The sequence below is a fragment of the Heloderma suspectum genome, chromosome 4 (genome assembly GCF_057233095.1).
Source record: "Heloderma suspectum isolate Gila_16-S chromosome 4, 16-S_ref, whole genome shotgun sequence".
Classification (NCBI taxonomy): Eukaryota; Metazoa; Chordata; class Lepidosauria; order Squamata; family Helodermatidae; genus Heloderma; species Heloderma suspectum.
In genome coordinates, this window is record NC_139461.1 from 212,724,548 (window position 1) to 212,743,837 (window position 19,290).

The 19,290-nt window shown below is 40.7% G+C and overlaps 1 protein-coding gene across 2 annotated transcripts in view; it reads left to right on the plus strand.

The window, feature by feature from the left end:
- Positions 1-19,290, plus strand: part of LRRIQ3 (leucine rich repeats and IQ motif containing 3) — a 49,213-nt gene that overhangs the window by 17,884 nt on the left and 12,039 nt on the right. For both annotated transcript variants that reach the window (XM_084852225.1, XM_084852226.1), the window contains 2 exons: positions 12,707-12,875; positions 17,410-17,545. In XM_084852225.1, coding sequence (XP_084708351.1) covers positions 12,707-12,875; positions 17,410-17,545 — 305 coding nt within the window. The remainder of the gene's footprint in view (positions 1-12,706; positions 12,876-17,409; positions 17,546-19,290) is intronic.

Below are 19,290 nucleotides of genomic sequence, written 5' to 3' on the forward strand. Positions count from 1 at the left end.
AAAACAAATTAAAAACTCATAGCAAAGCATCAAAGGCGAGTGAATATATAATTAATCAACACAGATATACCACAGCTCAAGCACAGAGTAATATATACATTAAAACAATTGATCATTTAGACAAATTTGTCAGAGCTGAATAGCTGCATTCTATAATATTCCAGAACTAAATGACACTGACATTAATTTTGTCCTTTTATGTAGTCTACACAAGGAATTTTAAATATCTTAATATTCCAATATGGATCACATTGGTGAGAACTTTGTTGACTCTATATAAAAGGTGGGAAGTATAAACAATGTACACAGTATGGCTTTTTGTTCAGTCATAAACCCTAGAATAGGATTGCAAATTTAAAACAAGTTTGTTTTTATGGGAACATGTGGGTGGCTCCTTCTCAGAAGAGAAAGGAAAAAGCCCTGCTGTATCTTGGGTAGGCCAAATATAATCTAATGGACCCCTGTCCATCCTGGCTTGTGAAATCTGCTAGAGCTGGGCTGGGTACCTGGATCTCTGAGGTGATTAATGCCTCCTTGAGGGATGGTGAGGTTCTCACAGCTTTGAAAGAAGCAGTGGTGAAGCCCTTGTTGAAGAAACCAAATCTAGATCCTATAGTTTCAGAGAACTACTGCCCTTCTTGGTGCTGGAGTATGCAGTGGCCTTACAACTCCAAGCAGTGTTGGATGATACTGATTATGTAGATCCATTCCAATAAGGTTTCAGATCTGGTTATGGGAAGGAAACAAACTTGGTCACCCTGGTTTCCTAACTAACACCAGGGAATGGATGTGGAGCGCAACCCTATTGGTTCTTCTGGACCTCTCAGCAGCTTTCGATACCATCAACCATGGTATCCTTCTGGATTGTATAACTAGATTGGGCTTCAGAGGCACAGTTTTAAAGTAGTTCCTCCAGGGAGCACTCTCAGAAGGTGTTGCTGGGAAACTTTTGTTCCATCCCATGGCTGTTAGCCTGTGGGATGCCACAAGGTTCTGTCTTGTTCCCCATGCTCTTTAACATCTACACGAAATCACTGGGTGTAGTCATCAGGAGGTTTGGGCTGAAGTGTCATCAGTATGCAGCTGATACTCTGCTCTACCTGTCACTTTATCTACACATCCCAGAGAGGCTGTCAGTCTCATGAACCAGTGTCTGGAGACAGTTATGGGGTGGATGAGGGTAAACAAGCTGAAACTTAATCCAGACAAGATGGAGGTACTGTGGGTTGGGAAGCGAACTACTCTGGATGGAGGTTTACAACTGGTTTTAGATGGGGTTTTACATCTTCTAAAAGACCAAATGAGCAAGGCTGGGTACCTGGATGTCTGAGGTGATTAATGCCTCCTTGAGGGATGGTGAGGTTCCCGCAGCTTTGAAAGAAAGCTCTGCGGAAGCCCAGGTGGCTGCAGTGTCCAGGAGTGCATTTTACCAGTTTAGGCCCTATCTGGAGAGAACACTGCATTATCCATGCACTAGTGATATCCAGGCTGGACTACTGTGATGCACTGTCTGTGGGGCCGCCTTTGAAGACAGTTCAGAAATTTCAGCTGGTGCAGAATACGGCCGCCCGAGTGTTGTTGGCGGTGGGGAGTGTTGGCGGGGAAATCATATAATGCCTATACTGACCTTCCGGTTGGAACCAATGTCGCTCTGTTAGCATCCCATGGTAGCGCTCTGTGGGAGCTTTCTCAAACAACTTTTTAAAAGGTTGAAAAACCTTTTCATTCCTCCCCTGGAATTAAAAGGGGGGGGCAAGGCGACATCTGGATAATACCTTGGAGAAAAGTACCCCCCTTGAGATAGTGGGGGGGGGGCTGGATTCCAGGATTATCTCTCCAGAGCTTTACCAACGCAAAAAGCTGTACTGAGACTCCTATTTCATAGGAGAAAACAGGGCTGACGTGTTCCACAATAATATATGCTTTAAGAAATATCAACAACTTCTGACGGATGATTTAAGAAATGTTAACAATATTTGAGAACATCTGAGGACCTGCAAGATCTGTTTGAGAGAAGCATGTCTGCGCTGAGGAGAAGAAAGGAGCCGGCATCAACTCCCTCCGCACCCCCTGTGTCAAAAGTTTCGAGAACAGAAGATATAGGGGAATTATTTACTCTGATAAAGACTTTATCTTCGCAATTTACGGAGCAAGCCGTACTCCAAAATTTCATCCAAAATTTCATCACCGCCTTGCAAGGAGCTGTAGATTTAATTAATGCATAGGGATGGGGGAGAATTTCTCCCCGAAACTTCGGGGGGCCGAGTGCCAACGCATTCGGCCCCCCGAAAGCGGCAGTGAAATTCTCTGCCCCCCCGCCCCCCCCTGGGATGGGACTTACCTTTCACGAATGTCCCTCCCGGTGGCGGGTCCCGGCGGCGGTTTGTCGGGTTTTCGTCAGGGGCGGGGGCGGCAGCCGGTCTTTTGACCGGCTGCCGCCGGCGCCATTACAAGGAAAGTTAAAAAAAAACAAATACCCCTGTGATAGGCTACGTAACGATTAACGTGGCCTATCACGGCTAGATTTGCAAAGTCAGCCTTGATAGGCTACGTTAATCGTCACGTAGCCTATCACGGATGACTTTGAAAAAAAAAAAGCGCGTACGCAAATGGCGGCCCCCATTTGCGTTCCTTATTTGGTCCCTGTAGTCTACGTAAAGATTTACGTAGACTACGGCGAAAATAAGGGCAAGAGAGGGTGGAAGCCTTTCCTGGAAACAAGATAAAGTTATGTTATTTCCAGACTACATTAAAGAGGTGGCGAATAAAAGAAGGTAATTTATAACTGCAAAGCAAAAAATACGCCGAAACAAATGAACCTACAATATTACTTAAAATATCCTGCTACACTTTGTATTGTGTCTGAAGGTCAGATGTTTCTAAATCATGACATGGCGGAGGCATGGCTGAACGTAAAAATGTGTGAGAATTCTGTTACAGCCCCATGAACTGGAATCTTTAAACAAGCTTTGTTAACTGCTTGTGTTTAGTCTACATGATCCAGGCTAGGTCAGAAGATAAATGATTATACATATATTCGTTTAATCTATTTCATCTTTCTTTTTTTCTTGCTTTTCTTTATATTTTTTATTTCAAAATAGATATGGTATGCTGTATTTAAATTTATTGTTTGGGGGTATATACGTTTACCCCCAAACTTATTATATATAAGTGCACATGCATTTATATATAAAATATATTGATTGTTGAAGGTTTATTTTAAGTTTTATTATTATATAACACTATATTTCTTTTAATTATTATTATTATTAATATAGGCTACTGGAAATGAACTGTAGACCTGTTTCTTTGATATAAGTTTGATGATATGATATTGAAATGTAAGGTTGTTTGTTAAATTGTAAGATTGTTAAGGTTATAGATATAGTTTTTAAAATAGAATGGCATCGGAGGCCGGGGAGTATTGGAGTTTGAACTTAATTCTTTAAAGTGGAGTGAGAAGGAGAGGGGGGGAGAAGGGGAAAGAATCTTCTTTTTTCTTCACTTCCTTTCCTTTCCTCCCCTCTTTTCCTTTTTTTTTTTCCTTTTTCCTTCTCTTTTTGTTATTGTGGTGTCCTCATTAGAATATTGTATTGTTGGGAAATTGTAGTATTGATCAGGTTGTTGGTAATTTTGGTATTGTTTATTTCATTTATAAAGATAAAATAAAAATATATTTTTAAAATTGCCTGTACTGCGCCAGCTGCACTGGTTACCAGTGTGTTTCTGAGTCCAAATTAAAGTGCTGTTTTTGACTTTTAAAGCCGTAAATGGTTTGGGACCAAATTACTTGAAGGAGCACCTTTACCCATTCCAGCCTGCCTGCACTTTAAGATCAGCAAGAGTAGCCCTTCTCATTTGCTGACCTCTGAAAGCAGTTAGGTGAGCATCCACCGAGAGAAGGCCATTTCCACAGTGGCTCCACACCTCTGGAATAAGTCACCATTGGGTGTTTGCCAGGCCCCATCATTGTAGGCTTTTAAGAAAGCCCTGAAAACATATTATTTTACTCTGGCCTTCCCCTGATATATTTGCTGCTGTTGCTGTTTTTATGTCTGTTTTTATTGTGTTCTTACTGTTTTTATTGAATTTTTATTGTTTACAATACCACATCATTTTTATTACATATTTTATTGTTGTATGCTATATTGGGAGGGCTCCTGCCCTGAGAGGCAGCCAAGAAATATTTCAAATGAATGAATGAATGTGTTGAGCTGGGCTCTACATATGTAAACTCTGTTGGATCAAAAGAAAATTAATTTAATATTTGTCTTGATTTCTTTAATCGCATGCATGCTAATATGAATTATTAAGCTTATTTGTACTAAAGGTTTCATGATTCACCTATAAACTGAAGTAGTGGTTAATCATGTACTTTGTAAGAACTGAGAATTTAACTAACACTTTTAAAGCAGCTGCATTTTGCTACAAACATACATCTCAAGTTTCTTTATCAGTATTACTCATAAAGGTAATATGTTACCAAAAAACAGAAATGGGTGCAGTTGAACACCACTGGCATACATAGTGGAGAGCAACGTGCATATTAAAAGCTTGTGGACTTCATTGTGGTAAGCATGATGACAAGGTGAAGTGAATTACTTACTGAGATGTTGTTACAGATGTTAAAGTTTGCTTTGGTCTTTTCAGTGGTTATCTGAAAGAAAGTCTATTCCCCAATGTATTCAGCATTCATGCAGTGGGTGTACTGCACCCCACACCAGATGATGTTAAATTCATGCTTAGCATCATAATTTCTAAGATGAAAAGCACTGACTTGTGCCTTTGTATTATTTGCACACAGATGGTGCTCTGTGAAGCATTCAGCAAGCAAGCAAACCACATCTGTCAAAACACTCTCCATCAATTCCAGCATCTTGTACTGAGCAGTATTAGAAAGGCTGTCAGTTTAGATCAATGAATATCATACCACATTGGGTTGACTGGTCATTTGTATAGGACTGGGGCAGCCTAACTGGCTCAGGAACTGCATGTAACTCTTTTGAGCAGTTCAAGTATAGCTTCTTGACAATTCAAGATTGCCAAGAATAATGAAGTCCACTGTAGGGACATACTCCTGAATCCTTCTCCCCACTTTTAGTCACATGCTGAAACTGACAGACCTACAGGAGGCGGATGAAGTGGGAAAAGTAGTGGTAGCACTGTGATCACCCCTTCGGGCTTTGGGGTTGGCCTGTAGGTGGCTGTGAAGACGCAATGGGGACTGTGGAAAAAGACTGATGGGCTGGAAGGGAGAAAAAATAGCAAAGACAGCAAAGATTGAGTCAGAGGTGCTGATGAGTGTGGGTGATGGAAGATGGAAAAACAAAATGTAGCAGGACTGCACTGCTGACTACCATAGCAGCTCCCTGTAGTTTTAAGATTTTGTTTGTTTTCCTGATCTTCCTTTTGTGGAGACTTCAGAGCATACTAGAGGGCTATGTACTATTTGGCTATCAACATATCTTGTTCTTAAAACGAGACTGGATGTTGACAGCCATCTTTGTTTTGATAAAAGCAGCCATTTGGCAAGAAAAGTGAAAAATACTTGAATAATAATCTTGTCAAGATACTATTCTGATGAAGAATGACAGGCTTGCTTCATTTTGGCATATAGGTCAAGTTTTCTTTGGGTAAGTGACAATTTTCCTAATAAAAAGTCTGTAAAAGTGCACCCTCCTTGAACCAAATGCATTTTGGAGACAGGGTGAACAGACTATGTAATACAAAATGCGTGCCTTTACATGTTGGCACCATGCTGTGCATCTAAAGACAACCTGTGTGTTGTTGAAAAGTTTAATAGGAATAGAAACTCCATTCTCCTCTTTCCACAGCTGTGATACTATAGGAAAATTGCGGTGGATATGCAAGCTCAATTATTTTAAGATCAGAATGACAATTTCTTAAAACAGTATGCTTTCAGCACACACATAATAACGGAATATGTATAAACTCCGCTAATTCATTAAAAAAGGCTTTCCATAAAGAACGGGGTATATTTTGTCCATTGGTCTCTGGCTGCAGAGGGATCCCAAAAGGATGCTTAGTTGTTAGATATTATGAACTTTTCAGGAGACAAGTTTCTATTAGTAAAAATTGCTGTTACCACTCCCAAGCCTTTGAGCTAAGGTTAAATAAATAAGAAATTGAAAAGAACAGGTAAAAATGGACTTCATAGTACATTATGACATTGATGCAGATAAGTGAAGATACCATCTCAGTTCTATATCAAGCTAGGAACTAAGTTGAGGGTAATGGTGATGGTGAGTGTTTGAAGTGCTTCATGCACATTCTTTCAGCCATCCTTACATCAGCCCTGTAAGGTGGGTCACTATTATTATCCATATACTATTGTCCCCATAAGGGTGTCCCCCCCCCCCATGGTAAACCTCTTTTGAAACTGAGGAGACTTGAAAAGTGGCTGCTATCACAGCTGCTAACAGCAACAACATATATCTAACTGGCCGGTCTGGCAAGCTAGTACAAAATACACATCCCACAGTTACTTACTGGGAAGGAGCTCCATGTTTAACGTAAAGATGTTTAGGCAGTTCATTCTTCTTGTGACACAAGTAACTTCCAGCTTTGGTTTGGTTGCCCAGCAGTGCTGGTACAAGACCAAGACTTGTTGCATTGTGCTTGATAAAGGTGAAGCCCTGATGGGATGATTACATTCAGGCTATCCGTTTAGAAGAGGAGAGAGAAAGTAGGAAGGCTGCCCACACCAAGTCTTGAAAATAGTCATAGTTCATTGTACATCTTTATCATAGTAGTAACGTCTCTGTATAAAAACATAGTTCTGAAAATGTAGCATGGAGGTGTTTATTGACATACACCTTTTAGGTTGCTAACATTCTAATGGTGCAATTCTATTTAAATTTACTCAGAAGTAAGTCCTTATCCTGGTGATGTTGGTCCTCAGAAACAGGGAACATGACAGTCCTATTGTTTCAAGTGGGATTTACTCCCAGGTTGAGTGTTTAGGATTGCAGCCTAAGATTGTTTGCTGTTTTGTTCTCAAAGCTTTGAACATTTACTAAGGGTACAATCCTATGCATGTTTAGACAGAAAAAAGTCTTACAATTCCCAGCATTCCCCTGCCAGCACTGCTGGGTGGGTAATGCTGGGAATGGTAAGACTTTTTTTCTGTCTAAACATGCATAGAACTGCACCCTAAATTGGTTAACATAAAAATATTGGGTTGGATCCAATATTGTTCTGTCAGCAGAAGAGATGCCACTGGCGGAACAGGACTTCCCCATCCTCTTTTATCCGTGCAGCCCCTTGCTCACCCTCCAAATCTGCTCCAGGGTCCCCCAACTCTCCAAACCACATTTGAAAGTTGCATGGGGTGCTGCAGGGAAGAGAAGACAGAAAAATCCCATTCTGCCAGTAGTATCCATTCCATTAGTGGAACGACAATGTTGGATCCAGTCTATTGTATTTATTATCACTGAATGGAATCATTTTAAATTTCATTTATAAAAGAACATGATTGTGTACTGCATTTTCAGAATTTCATGCTTCAGTTTCTTAGTGTTCTAGTAAGAAAATGGTCCCCTTCATGGATCACTGCCTTGTTGTGGCGAAGGGGCTTGCGTAATTCAGTGAAGCCATAAGCTATGCCGTGCAGGGCCACCCAAGACGGACAGGTCATGACAAAATGTGGTCCACTGGAGAAGGAAATGGCAACCCACTCCAGTATTCTTGCCAAGAAAACCCCATGGAACGTATCACAAGGCTAAAAGATATGACGCCAGAAGATGAGCCCCTCAGGTCAGAAGGTGTCCAATATGCTACTGGGGAAGAGCAGAGGGTATTTCCAAGTAGCGCCAGAAAGAGTGAAGTGGCTGGGCCAAAGCCGAAAGGACACTCAGCTGTGGATGTGTCTGGTGGTGAAAAGAAAATCCGATGCTGCAAAGAACAATATTGTTTAGGAACCTGGAATGTCAGATCAATGAATCAAGGTAAGCTGGAGGTGGTCAAACATGAGATGGCAAGATTGAATGTCGACATCTTGGGAATCAGCGAACTAAAATGGACAGGCATGGGCGAATTTAATTCAGGTGACCATCATATCTACTATTGTAGGCAAGAATCCCTTAGAAGAAATGGAGTAGCACTCATAGTCAACAAAAGGGTGGGAAAAGCAGTACTGGGGTACAATCTTAAAAATGATAGAATGATCTCAGTACGAATCCAAGGCAAACCATTCAACATCACAGTAATTCAAGTCTATGCCCCAACCACTGAGGCTGAAGAAGCTGAGGTTGATCGGTTCTATGAAGACCTACAACACCTTCTAGAACTAACACCCAAAAAAGGTGTCCTCTTCATCATAGGGGATTGGAATGCTAAAGTAGGAAGTCAAGAAATCACCGGGATAACACGCAGGCATGGCCTTGGTGTACAAAATGAAGCAGGACAAAAGCTAATAGAGTTTTGCCAAGAGAACATGCTGATCATAGCAAACACTCTTTTCCAACAGCACAAGAGGCGACTCTACACATGGACATCACCAGATGGTCAATATCGAAATCAGATTGATTATGTCCTTTGCAGCCAAATATGGAGAAGCTCCATACAGTCAGTAAAAACAAGACCTGGAGCTGACTGTGGCTCAGATTATGAGCTGCTTCTTGCAAAATTTTGGCTTAAATTGAAGAACGTAGGGAAAACCACTAAACCGTTCAGGTATGACCTAAATCATATCCCTTATGAATATACAGTGGAGGTGAGGAATAGATTTCAGGGATTAGACCTGATAGACAGAGTGCCTGAGGAACTATGGACGGAGGTCCGTAACATTGTTCAGGAGGCAGCAACTCAATCCATCCCAAAGAAAAAGAAATGCAAGAAAGGCAAGTGGCTGTCTGATGAGGCTTTACAAGTAGCTGAGGAAAGAAGGGAAGCGAAAAGCAAGGGAGAAAGGGGAAGATATATCCAACTGAATGCAGAGTTCCAGAGAATAGCAAGGAGAGACAAGAAGGCCTTCTTAAATGAACAATGCAAAGAAATCGAGGAAAACAACAGAATGGGAAAGACTAGAGATCTCTTCAAGAAAATTGGAGATCTCAAGGGAACATTTTGTGCAAAGACAGGCATGATAAAGGACAAAGAAGGCAGGGACCTAACAGAAGCAGATGAGATTAAGAAGAGGTGGCAAGAATACACAGAAGAACTATACAGGAAAGATCTGAATGTCCCTGATAGCCATGATAGTGCGGTCACTGAACTTGAGCCGGACATCCTCGAGAGTGAAGTCAAGTGGGCCTTAGGAAGCATTAGTAACAACAAAGCTAGCGGAGATGACAGTATTCCAGCCGAGCTATTTAAAATCCTAAAAGATGATGCTGTTAAAGTGCTGCATTCAATATGCCAACAAATCTGGAACACTCAACAGTGGCCACAAGACTGGAAAAGGTCAGTTTACATTCCAATTCCAAAGAAGGGCAACACCAAAGAGTGTTCAAACTACCGCACAATTGCGCTCATTTCACATGCCAGCAAGGTGATGCTCAAAATCCTACAAGCTAGGCTTCAGCAGTATGCGAACCGAGAACTACCGGAAGTACAAGCTGGGTTTCGAAGAGGCAGAGGAACTAGAGATCAAATCGCCAACATTCGCTGCATCATGGAGAAAGCAAGAGAATTCCAGAAAAACGTCTATTTCTGCTTCATTGACTACGCTAAAGCCTTTGATTGTGTGGATCACAACAAACTGTGGCAAATTCTGAAAGTGATGGGAGTACCAGACCACCTTACCTGTCTCCTGAGAAACCTGTACGAGGGTCAAGAAGCAACAGTAAGAACCAGAGATGGAACAACCGATTGGTTCAAAATTGGGAAAGGAGTACGACAAGGCTGCATATTGTTACCCTGCTTATTTAACTTATATGCAGAGTACATCATGAGAAATGCCGGGTTGGATGAATCAGAGGTCGGAATTAAGATTGCTGGGAGAATTATCAACAACCTCCGATATGCAGACGATCCCACCCTAATGGCAGAAAGCGAAGAGGATCTCAAGAGCCTCTTGTTGAGGGTGAAAGAGGAGAGTGCAAAAGCTGGTTTGAAACTCAACATTAAAAAAACGAAGATCATGGCATCTGGCCCTATCACTTCCTGGCATATAGAAGGGGAAGAAATGGAAGCAGTGACAGATTTCACTTTCTTGGGCTCCAAGATCACCGCAGACGGTCACTGTAGCCATGAAATTAAAAGACGCTTGCTCCTTGGGAGGAAAGCTATGGCAAACCTAGACAGCATAGTAAGAAGCAGAGACATCACCTTGCCGACAAAGGTCCGTCTAATCAAAGCTATGGTTTTCCCAGTAGTAATGTATGGCTGTGAGAGCTGGACTATAAGGAAGGCTGAGCGCCGAAGAATTGATGCTTTCGACCTGTGGTGCTGGAGAAGACTCTTACGAGTCCCCTGGACTGCAAGGAGGTCAAATCAGTCCATCCTAAAGGAAATCAACCCTGACTGCTCATTGGAAGGACAGATAATGAAGCTGAAGCTCCAATATTTTGGCCACCTAATGCGAAGAGAAAACTCCCTGGAAAAGACCCTGATGCTGGGAAAGACTGAAGGCAAAAGGAGAAGGGGACGGCAGAGGATGGGATGGCTAGATAGCATCACGGATGCAATGAATATGAACTTGAGCATGCTCCGGGAGAGAGCGCAGGACAGGAAGGCCTGGCGTGCTATGGTCCATGGGGTCACGAAGAGTCGGACACGACTGAACGACTGAACAACAACAACAAGAAAATGGTAGGAAGGGGCTACAAAGCCCTAATCATTTTCAAGAAGAGATAAGTCTTAATCCATAAACACATCATTGTTTATGGAACAAAATGTTGGAACAAAAAAATTCCAGTTCATGGGGCTGGAACAGAAATCTCGCGCATTTTTACGTTCAGCCATGCCTCCTGCATTTCATGTTTAGGAACTTCTTCATCTGACCTTCAGAAACAATGCAAAATGTAGCAGGATATTTTAAATAATATTGTATGTTCATTTGTTTTGCCATATTCTTCACCTTGATGAATTGCCTTCTTTTATTCACCACCTCTTTGATGTAATCTGGAAACAACATAACTTTATCTTGTTTCCAAAAAGGACTTCTACCCTCCCTTGCCAAATGCAGAATATAATTCTTTGTGGAGACTCTTGCAAATTGGACTATAATCGTATGGTCAGTCCCTTTAGCATTTGGCACATGAAATGCCTGCTCAATATCAAGTAAATAATCAGATGGCACAGAGAGTATCTCATGCAAAAGCTTGTCCACAAAGGTAGGCAAATTTACATCAGTTGGCAGATTTTTAATCCCAATAATACATATATTGGATCTGCGCGTGAAGGCCTCCAGTTGGGAAATTCTGGCAGAGGTATTTTTGAAAAGAGCTTGTGTCGTAATTTCATTCGTTGTGAGCCTGTCTTGTAGCTCGTTAACTTTTGTCTCCATTTTTTGCCAGGAAGCGTTAATTAAATCCACAGCTCCTTGCAGGGCGGTGATGGAATTTTGGATTAAATCCAACCTCTTGGCTTGCTCCGCAAATTGCGAAGATACATTTTTTTTTTATCAAAGTAAATAATTCCTGTATCTTCTGTTCTCAGAGCTTTTGGCAAAGGAGTTATGGGAGGAGTGGGTGGCGATGCAATCCCCTTCCTTCTACTCAGTGTAAACATATTTCTCTTCAAACAAATCTTGCCGGTCCTCAAATATTCTCAAATATTGTTGATATTCTTAAACCATCCCTCAGGTGTTGTTCATATTTCTTAATCCATATATTACAATGGAACACATCAGCCCTGTTTTCTCCAATTAAATAGGAGTTTCAGCACAGCTTTTTGTGATGATTAAGCTCTGGGAAGATAATCCTGGAACCCAGCACACCCACTGCCTCGTGGGGAATACTTTTCTCCAAGATGTTAACCAGAGGCTGCCTTGCCCTTCCTTCTAATTCCAGGGGGGAGATGAAAAGGTTTTTCAACCTTTTAAAAAGCTGTCTAAGATAGTGTCCCACAGAGACTCCCCGGGATACTGTGAGGGCGACATTGGTTCCAACCGGAAGTCCTTTTATCCAGCCCTTTCTTAACTGCTTCTGCTAGGACTTTCTTCCTAATCTGTCCTGCTTAGCTCCTCCTGCAAGCAGCAGTGGTTAAACTAACTAGGAACTTATGAGCAATAGGAAGCTTAACGTTATGTCCAAACCTGGATGCTCGTTTGCCACTTCTCATTAACAAGACAGAGTTTGGAAGCCAACTACAAACCCTGGCTTCAAACACTGGCCTGTTGACTGTACTGGGGCTTACATCTGAGTAAACTTGAATAGGAAAAATAAAAAAAAAATAGCATTTTTATATATTGTGGAAATGAATGAGATCAAATTCATAAAGCATTTTTCAAATTAAAATAACTTTAAGAGAATTGGATCTCAGTATTTTTGTCTGTAACATTTCTGATACAACTTTTTGATATGCACTTGTCAATAATATATGAATAACGCTTTGGCACATAATTTCCTGGTTATATTTGTTTGGTTTTGGAAAATACATAGAAAGTACAAAGTACTTAGGGCAAAAGAAGAGGTATATGAAAATGGATGTTTATATTACTTCATTGCTTTGACCTTGCCAAACATTGATCCCTTTTTACCTCCTTGAAATGAAATTGCCAAACCTTTCCTTTTTTTAATAGCTTGATTCCTTTACATGAAGTTTTGCGATACAAACGTTACGTCAAAGATGGAACTAAGGGAATGTACATTCAACAGAGACCTTCAGTACATAGTAGTAAAAGCTGTATATTTCACACCATTAAGCCAGAACAGCATACTGAGGAGAAAAAACATACATCTGGGATCCAAGTAAGTGTGCTATTTATACATGAATTAAGAAACTATCGTAGAAAAATCTGCACTTCGCATATAGCAGCAAGACTCATTTTGTGTGTCCATGAAATATCATTAAAACCTTAAAAGAATATAAATTGGAAAAAACCCAGCCTTTGTTCTTGGTATTTGATACCTTGTTTTTGTAAGTCACCACATGAAGGAATTTTCAGAGTCTACATTGCTACAACCAAACAGTATTTGATTGGAAGTAAATCATCTTGATTTATAAACTTAGTTCAACTGTGCTGGTTCAGCAAGTTTGATGGCAGAAAATTAACCATTCTGACATAAGAAGACATCTTCTAGTCTCACATATGGATTATGTGCTTGTGGAAAGCAAAGTTGTGAACCTTCTAAAGCTAGGTGATAAATATGTTTGGTGGAAGGGCTGTCCCTGCCTCTCAAGGTTCATGTTTAAGGAGATGTGGCCCTGCTTTCCTGCTCCATTCCTTCTTGATCAACTAGGATGGCCAGGAGTCCAGTTTTGTTCCAGACAGTCTGCTACAGGGGTCTGTACAGGGGTCTTGAAGGTTCTAAATCTGTCCTCTAAAATTACAGGATTCCAGGGTGCGCTGCATGTGCAGGTAGCTGTGAATTTTTGGGTTTTTGCTTTTCTATACGCATTAGCTATGCATTTAGATCAAGATGGATGGGAGCACACTGCTTTCTGGGAGCTGGAGTTCTTTCTCTTCTCTCCCTCTCTCCCCCTCTCCCCCCCCCCTTTACTGAACCTAAGTATGGTAGGGAGTTGGTGCAGGGGGGGGGGGAGTGCAAAGGCTGTCTGCTGACGTCTTTATTAAATTCCTCATAAAATAAATGTATCTAGGCATTTTATAACAATAGTAATAATAATTCAAATAAAATCACAATAAAATCAACAATGTAAAACTAATAAATGTGCCAACACAGCATAAAATACAATCTAGATATAAGAGGTAAAAATACATTATAGAGACTAGGATAATAAAACATAAAAAGACTTAAAAGACTTTGGCAGAATCCTATGCATGTTTAGACAGAAAAATATGCACAGGATTGCTCCTTACTAAATTTTAAAAGCCTGGAAAAATAGGAACGTTCTTAGTCTGGCGCCGAAAAGATAGTGTGGGTGTCAGGCGAGATTCCATTGGAAGATTATTCCAGAGCTGAAGAGCCAGTGTGGTGTAGTGGTGAGAGTGCTGGACTGGGAGCCGGGAGATCCGGGTTCTAGTCCCCACTCGGCCATGGAAGCTCACTGGGTGACTTTGGGCCAGTCACAGACTCTCAGCCCAACCCACCTCACAGGGTTGTTGTTGTGAGGATTAAAAATGGAGGAAGGACGAGGATGATAATGTACGCTGCCTTGAGTTCCTTGGAGGAAAAAAGGTGGGATATAAATGCAATAAATAAATAAATAAATAAATAAATAAGGGCACCACTGAAAAAAAACCTCTGTTGGTTTTAAGAGAAGAAGCATGGAAGTGGCAGTGCGGTTGCTCACTTATATGACTAGTGGCAATGCCCTTGTCAATTCTGGAGTGTCTGTCTGCTCATTCAGGCAATAGGGCGCTCAGCCATTACTAGGGAAGAGCAGAGGGAAGGACGTGACCCAGTTCACACATTATGCTTAAAAAATTGTGGGTTATCATGAATGAGGCAATGGGCTAATGCGCATGGCCTGGTTGCTCCAGTTGAAAGCTGGAGTGGCTAAACTGAACGTGGGCTTTCCATCTGTGGTTTGCTTAGCATGATGTGTGAACCAGAAACTTTGGCTTGTCTATTCCCTGAGAAGCCAGTCAGTCATAACCCACTTGCAGTGGAAATGATGGGACTTCATCCACAATAATCCACAATTTAAAAAAGCAGTTGGTTGGCCAGGTTATCTGAAGGATCGCCTCCTCCCATATGTGCCTGCCTGGACCCTAAGATCATCCTCAGCAGTTCTTCTCTGTGAGCCCCTGCCAAAGGAAGTGAGGTGGGTGGCTACTAGGAGGAGGGCCTTTTGTGCTGTGGCACCCTGGCTGTGGAATGAGCTCCTTAGTGAGGTTCACCTGGCACCTACATTGTATTCCTTCTGGCACCAGGTGAAGACCTTTTTATTTTCCCAGGCATTTTAGCATTTTAGCTTTCTAGTCTTTTAGCTTCGCTGTTCTGTCTATATTTGAAATCTCTGCATTGCTTCTAGGTTTTATTCTGGTTTTATTTTGGTTGCATTGTTACATTGTGGTTTTAATGCTTTTATATTTTATATTGTTTTTCTGTGTGTTTTTTGGTTTTAATTTTTGTGAAGTGCCCAGAGAGCTTCGGCTATTGGGTGGTATAGAAATTAAATAAATAAATAAAATCATGACATGGAAATTTGGGGGGGCCTATGTCTTTGGCTCTGCATTTCTATTTAAATTAGAGCAATAATGTCTAGTTTTTCCCTCAGAGGAATGCAAAAAGTTAGGGGTCTTTTATTCCGGTGTCTTTTCTCCTTTCTTCTCTCTCATTCTCTCGCTTTCTATTCAGTCTGCTTTGACTTTTATTTCTTTCTGCAGAATCTGCTGGTGTGGGGATTACAGTTTGTTTAGTAAGTATAGCTCACTAAAAAAAGAAATTGATTTATAAAATAAATAGAGGAAATGTAAGTTTGAACTAACAGATGCAATCATATAAAGTGGAGCTCTAAAAAAGCATATTCAAGCATTTTTTGCATTATTTTCTTAAGTCTTAATTGATATTTTTTATTATTATTTTGTTGGTACAAAATAATACTGGCAGACTGTTTGGAGAAACGAGTGGAATTAATTTCAGCACTGATGTGTCTAAATTACATCCCAAAATAAGAGCAAATATTATTAAAGCAATTTGGAGGCATTCTGTGTCAGATTGAATGTAACAAAATAAAAAGGCTTCTTCACTAGAATTGCAATGATATATTTTAAATTGACATGAAATGGCTTCAGCTAGGGTGGGCAACATCTGCTACCACTTTGTGTGATGGTGGCCTGTGGCTCCAATATGTAGGCATCAGAGCCTGAGTATACAATTCAGAAATATGCCTCTACAAAACTCCATTGGGAGTTTTGCTTTCCTTTTTTCCACAACATTTTTGCTTAAGCACTAAGCCTCTGCAGACAGTTTCCCCTGATTATAAGTTTGCCCTAGAAAAAAGAACTGTCTGTGAATTGGCATAAGCTGAACCACCACCAAGCATACATCTACTATTTGGATGTGTCTTAACCACTATTATTTATAAGACACCTAATCTTATTAGACCCTACAGAAATTAACAATGAAAACAGACCTTATCCACAGCCTTACAGTCTTAAAGTTAAAGACTAAACATGTTAGGGAGGAAAGGAAGGAAAGTTGGAGGAAGAATTTATAATGGAAAGCCGGGGTGTATTATAATATATCCACTATCTGTCATTTCTTTGTCCAGTAATTACAGTAAAACCAGTTTCGTTGAAGCTATGCCTGTTTAAATTCTTTGTCTGTCTTGTATTTTCTAACGTTTCATGAAGCTTCCATTCTGTGGGGTATTCTGTAAGTAAAAACCTGCTTCTGTACATGGAACTTCCTCAATGGATTGCAATTTTATTGTTAATTTCTGTAGTGTCTAACAATGTTAGGTGCCTTATAAATAACAGTGATTAAGTTACATCCCAAATAGTAGGTGCATGCTTGGTTGTTCGGGTTATTTAATAGGTATATTAAATCCTTTCACTGGTCTAGTGCCACCAAACTACTTAACACAAGCTGGTGTAGTGCACAAAACTGGGTAAAGTATTTAACACAAAATACTAACGGTTGATGGTCACTTTATAGCACGTGTAGAAAGTGAATACAAGTTGAATGCTAGCAAATATCCATACAGTACCCAATAGCTGGTTTTCCTTAGCAAGCATCTATATTAAGTCCAAATAAAAGATTAATGATAATGGACTATAATGAACATTAACAATCACAGACACAGAAACTCTCCTACCCAGAAACTGTAATAAAGGATTAGGCACAACAACATGGGTTTAACTAAAGCTTCGGCTATTGGGTGGTATAGAAATGTAATAAATATGTATGTGTTCGTAAACAGAGGTCTTCAATTTAGTCACCACTATAGTAATTTTAAAATGCCCTAAGAATAGCGTACGCTTCTGCTCAAACTGAGAGCTTTCCTTGTTTGTTTGCACTGATAAAGCTAAGGTGCCCTTGTCATCTACAAGCTGCAGAGAAATGCATCTTGGTGTAACAGATGATGAGTGAAAGGGTTGTTTAGTCTAAAAGCTGGAATTTATTCAAGGAGCATAGAGGTGTGAGGTTGGAACAAGTATTCACTCATCCATGCAAACTGATGCTGCCTAGAGAGACAAATAATTCCTCAAGAAAGGGAAGAAATGAAGAATTAGCATAATTTTTTTACTGCACCATTAAATGAATAGCTATAAAGTTAGTAAAAACCTATAGCAAAATAGGTGTTACTAATGGAAAATTTGGTATATTGCTATAGCAATATCTCTGATGAATGAAATGTTACTTTTAACAGACTATAGATATGAAAGATCTTAAGGAGCTTCGTTTATATTTGAGAAGATTAAATCATCCCATTCTCTCAACCATACTGAGATTGGAAGAAAAGAAAAGGATTAAAGAGAAGAAAGCAAGAAGGTCACCAAGGAAGGGTTAGTAATCTTAACAAGTAGTTGTATAGCAAGTGAAGCTGCTAGGAGTATTTTAACTACCTGTGGCATTTCTAAAGTTCATACAGACTTACAGATATTCTTGTGCTTTGATATCTGGTGATTCTATCCATATTCATCTACTCTGAACTAAAATGCATTTGCTTGATTTTAATGCCATTGTGTTCATCTTATAACAGTCTAAACTTAAACGTTACAGACAAATACTTGCATAGTATGTGTTCCTATTTAACTTGGGAACAAGTGAAGTTCTATGGGCATGTTTGTGATGAAAACATTAGAGGTGTCATTTGATTAAAAAAAAATTAAATCAGAATTTTTGTGTTATTGCTCTCTGCAGTGTGGCAGGGAGGGATTGTTAGTGTATGGATGCATTTTGTTCATAAAACGGCATGAACTCTTTATTAGCAAAATTAGGTTTAACAAATGATACTGAAAACATTTATTCATTAGTTATCATAAATGTCTTCTTTATTTATGGCCCAGTTATTAGATAACGTCCTAATGTTTCTCATTCCACACCAGTGGGACTCTGCTTTTAACTTCTACTGAGTAGAGGAGCAGGCACAGACTAGTTTAGATCAATCAGAAAGCTAGACACAAAAACGGAATAGAGGCTATGGAAGGACAAGACTCTACATTGGTGGTGACCTGCAAGGTGTGTGCAATGTTTGTTTTCTTGCCTGAGAACAACATGGCCTACATCTGCAACAAGTGCAAGTTGATCACGCTGCTGGAAGAAAAAGTAAGTGGACTGAAGCGGTGACTGTCGACCCTTCGGGGAATAAGAGAACACAAAGAGTTCTTGGATAGAATGGGGGAACTACAGCAGCAAAGTGAAGACCAGAAGCTGAAAGATCAACAGCAAGCTGAGGCAGAAGTGGGAAATGATGAGGTAAGGAAAAATGGAGTAGAGGATACTCCTTGGAAAAGGGTGATAGTTAGGAAAAGAACTAGACGCCACTCTGCACCAGAGGAAGCAGTGGAGCTGTGGAACCGATTCCAAGTACTTGAGGATGAGACTGGAGGACAGCCTGCAGAGGAAGAATCACAGGGGAACCTGCATGAGAGTGAGCAAGAGGCTGAAGGTCAGTCAAGCAGAGGCGAAGAGACCCAGGCCTACAACAAGAAGAAGAGAAGAGTGGTAGTAGTGGGAGACTCCTTGCTGCATGGGATCGAGACCCAAGTATGTCACGAAGACCCGTGGACTTGCCAGGTATGTTGTCTCCTGGGAGGACAGATTAGAGACGTGAATGAAAGGTTGCCTGCACTCATAAAGCCCACTGACAGGTATCCCTTTCTTCTCATCCATGTGGGAACAAATGATACCGCCAAGCGGAGCTACGAAGAAATCACGTCAGACTTTGAAGCTTTGGGAAGGAAACTCAAGAACTTTGTGGCCCAGATAGTTTTCTCATCCATCCTTCCAGTAGTTAGAATAGGGCTAGAAAAGGAAAGAAAAATACTCCGGGTAAATGACTGGCTACAAAGGTGGTGCCGACGAGAGAGATTTGGATTCTGGGACCACGGGCTATACTTCCTGGAAGATGGGCTGTTGGCAAGGGACGGGTTGCACCTCACCTTCTCAAAGGATGGGAAGAATGTGTTTGACCACAGCATGAAGAACTTCATCAGGAGGGCTTTAAACTGAATCCTACGGGGAAGGAAGATGTAAAGTTGGGGGTAACAATGGACGAAGGCTCATGCACCGCAATGGAGAGAACAGC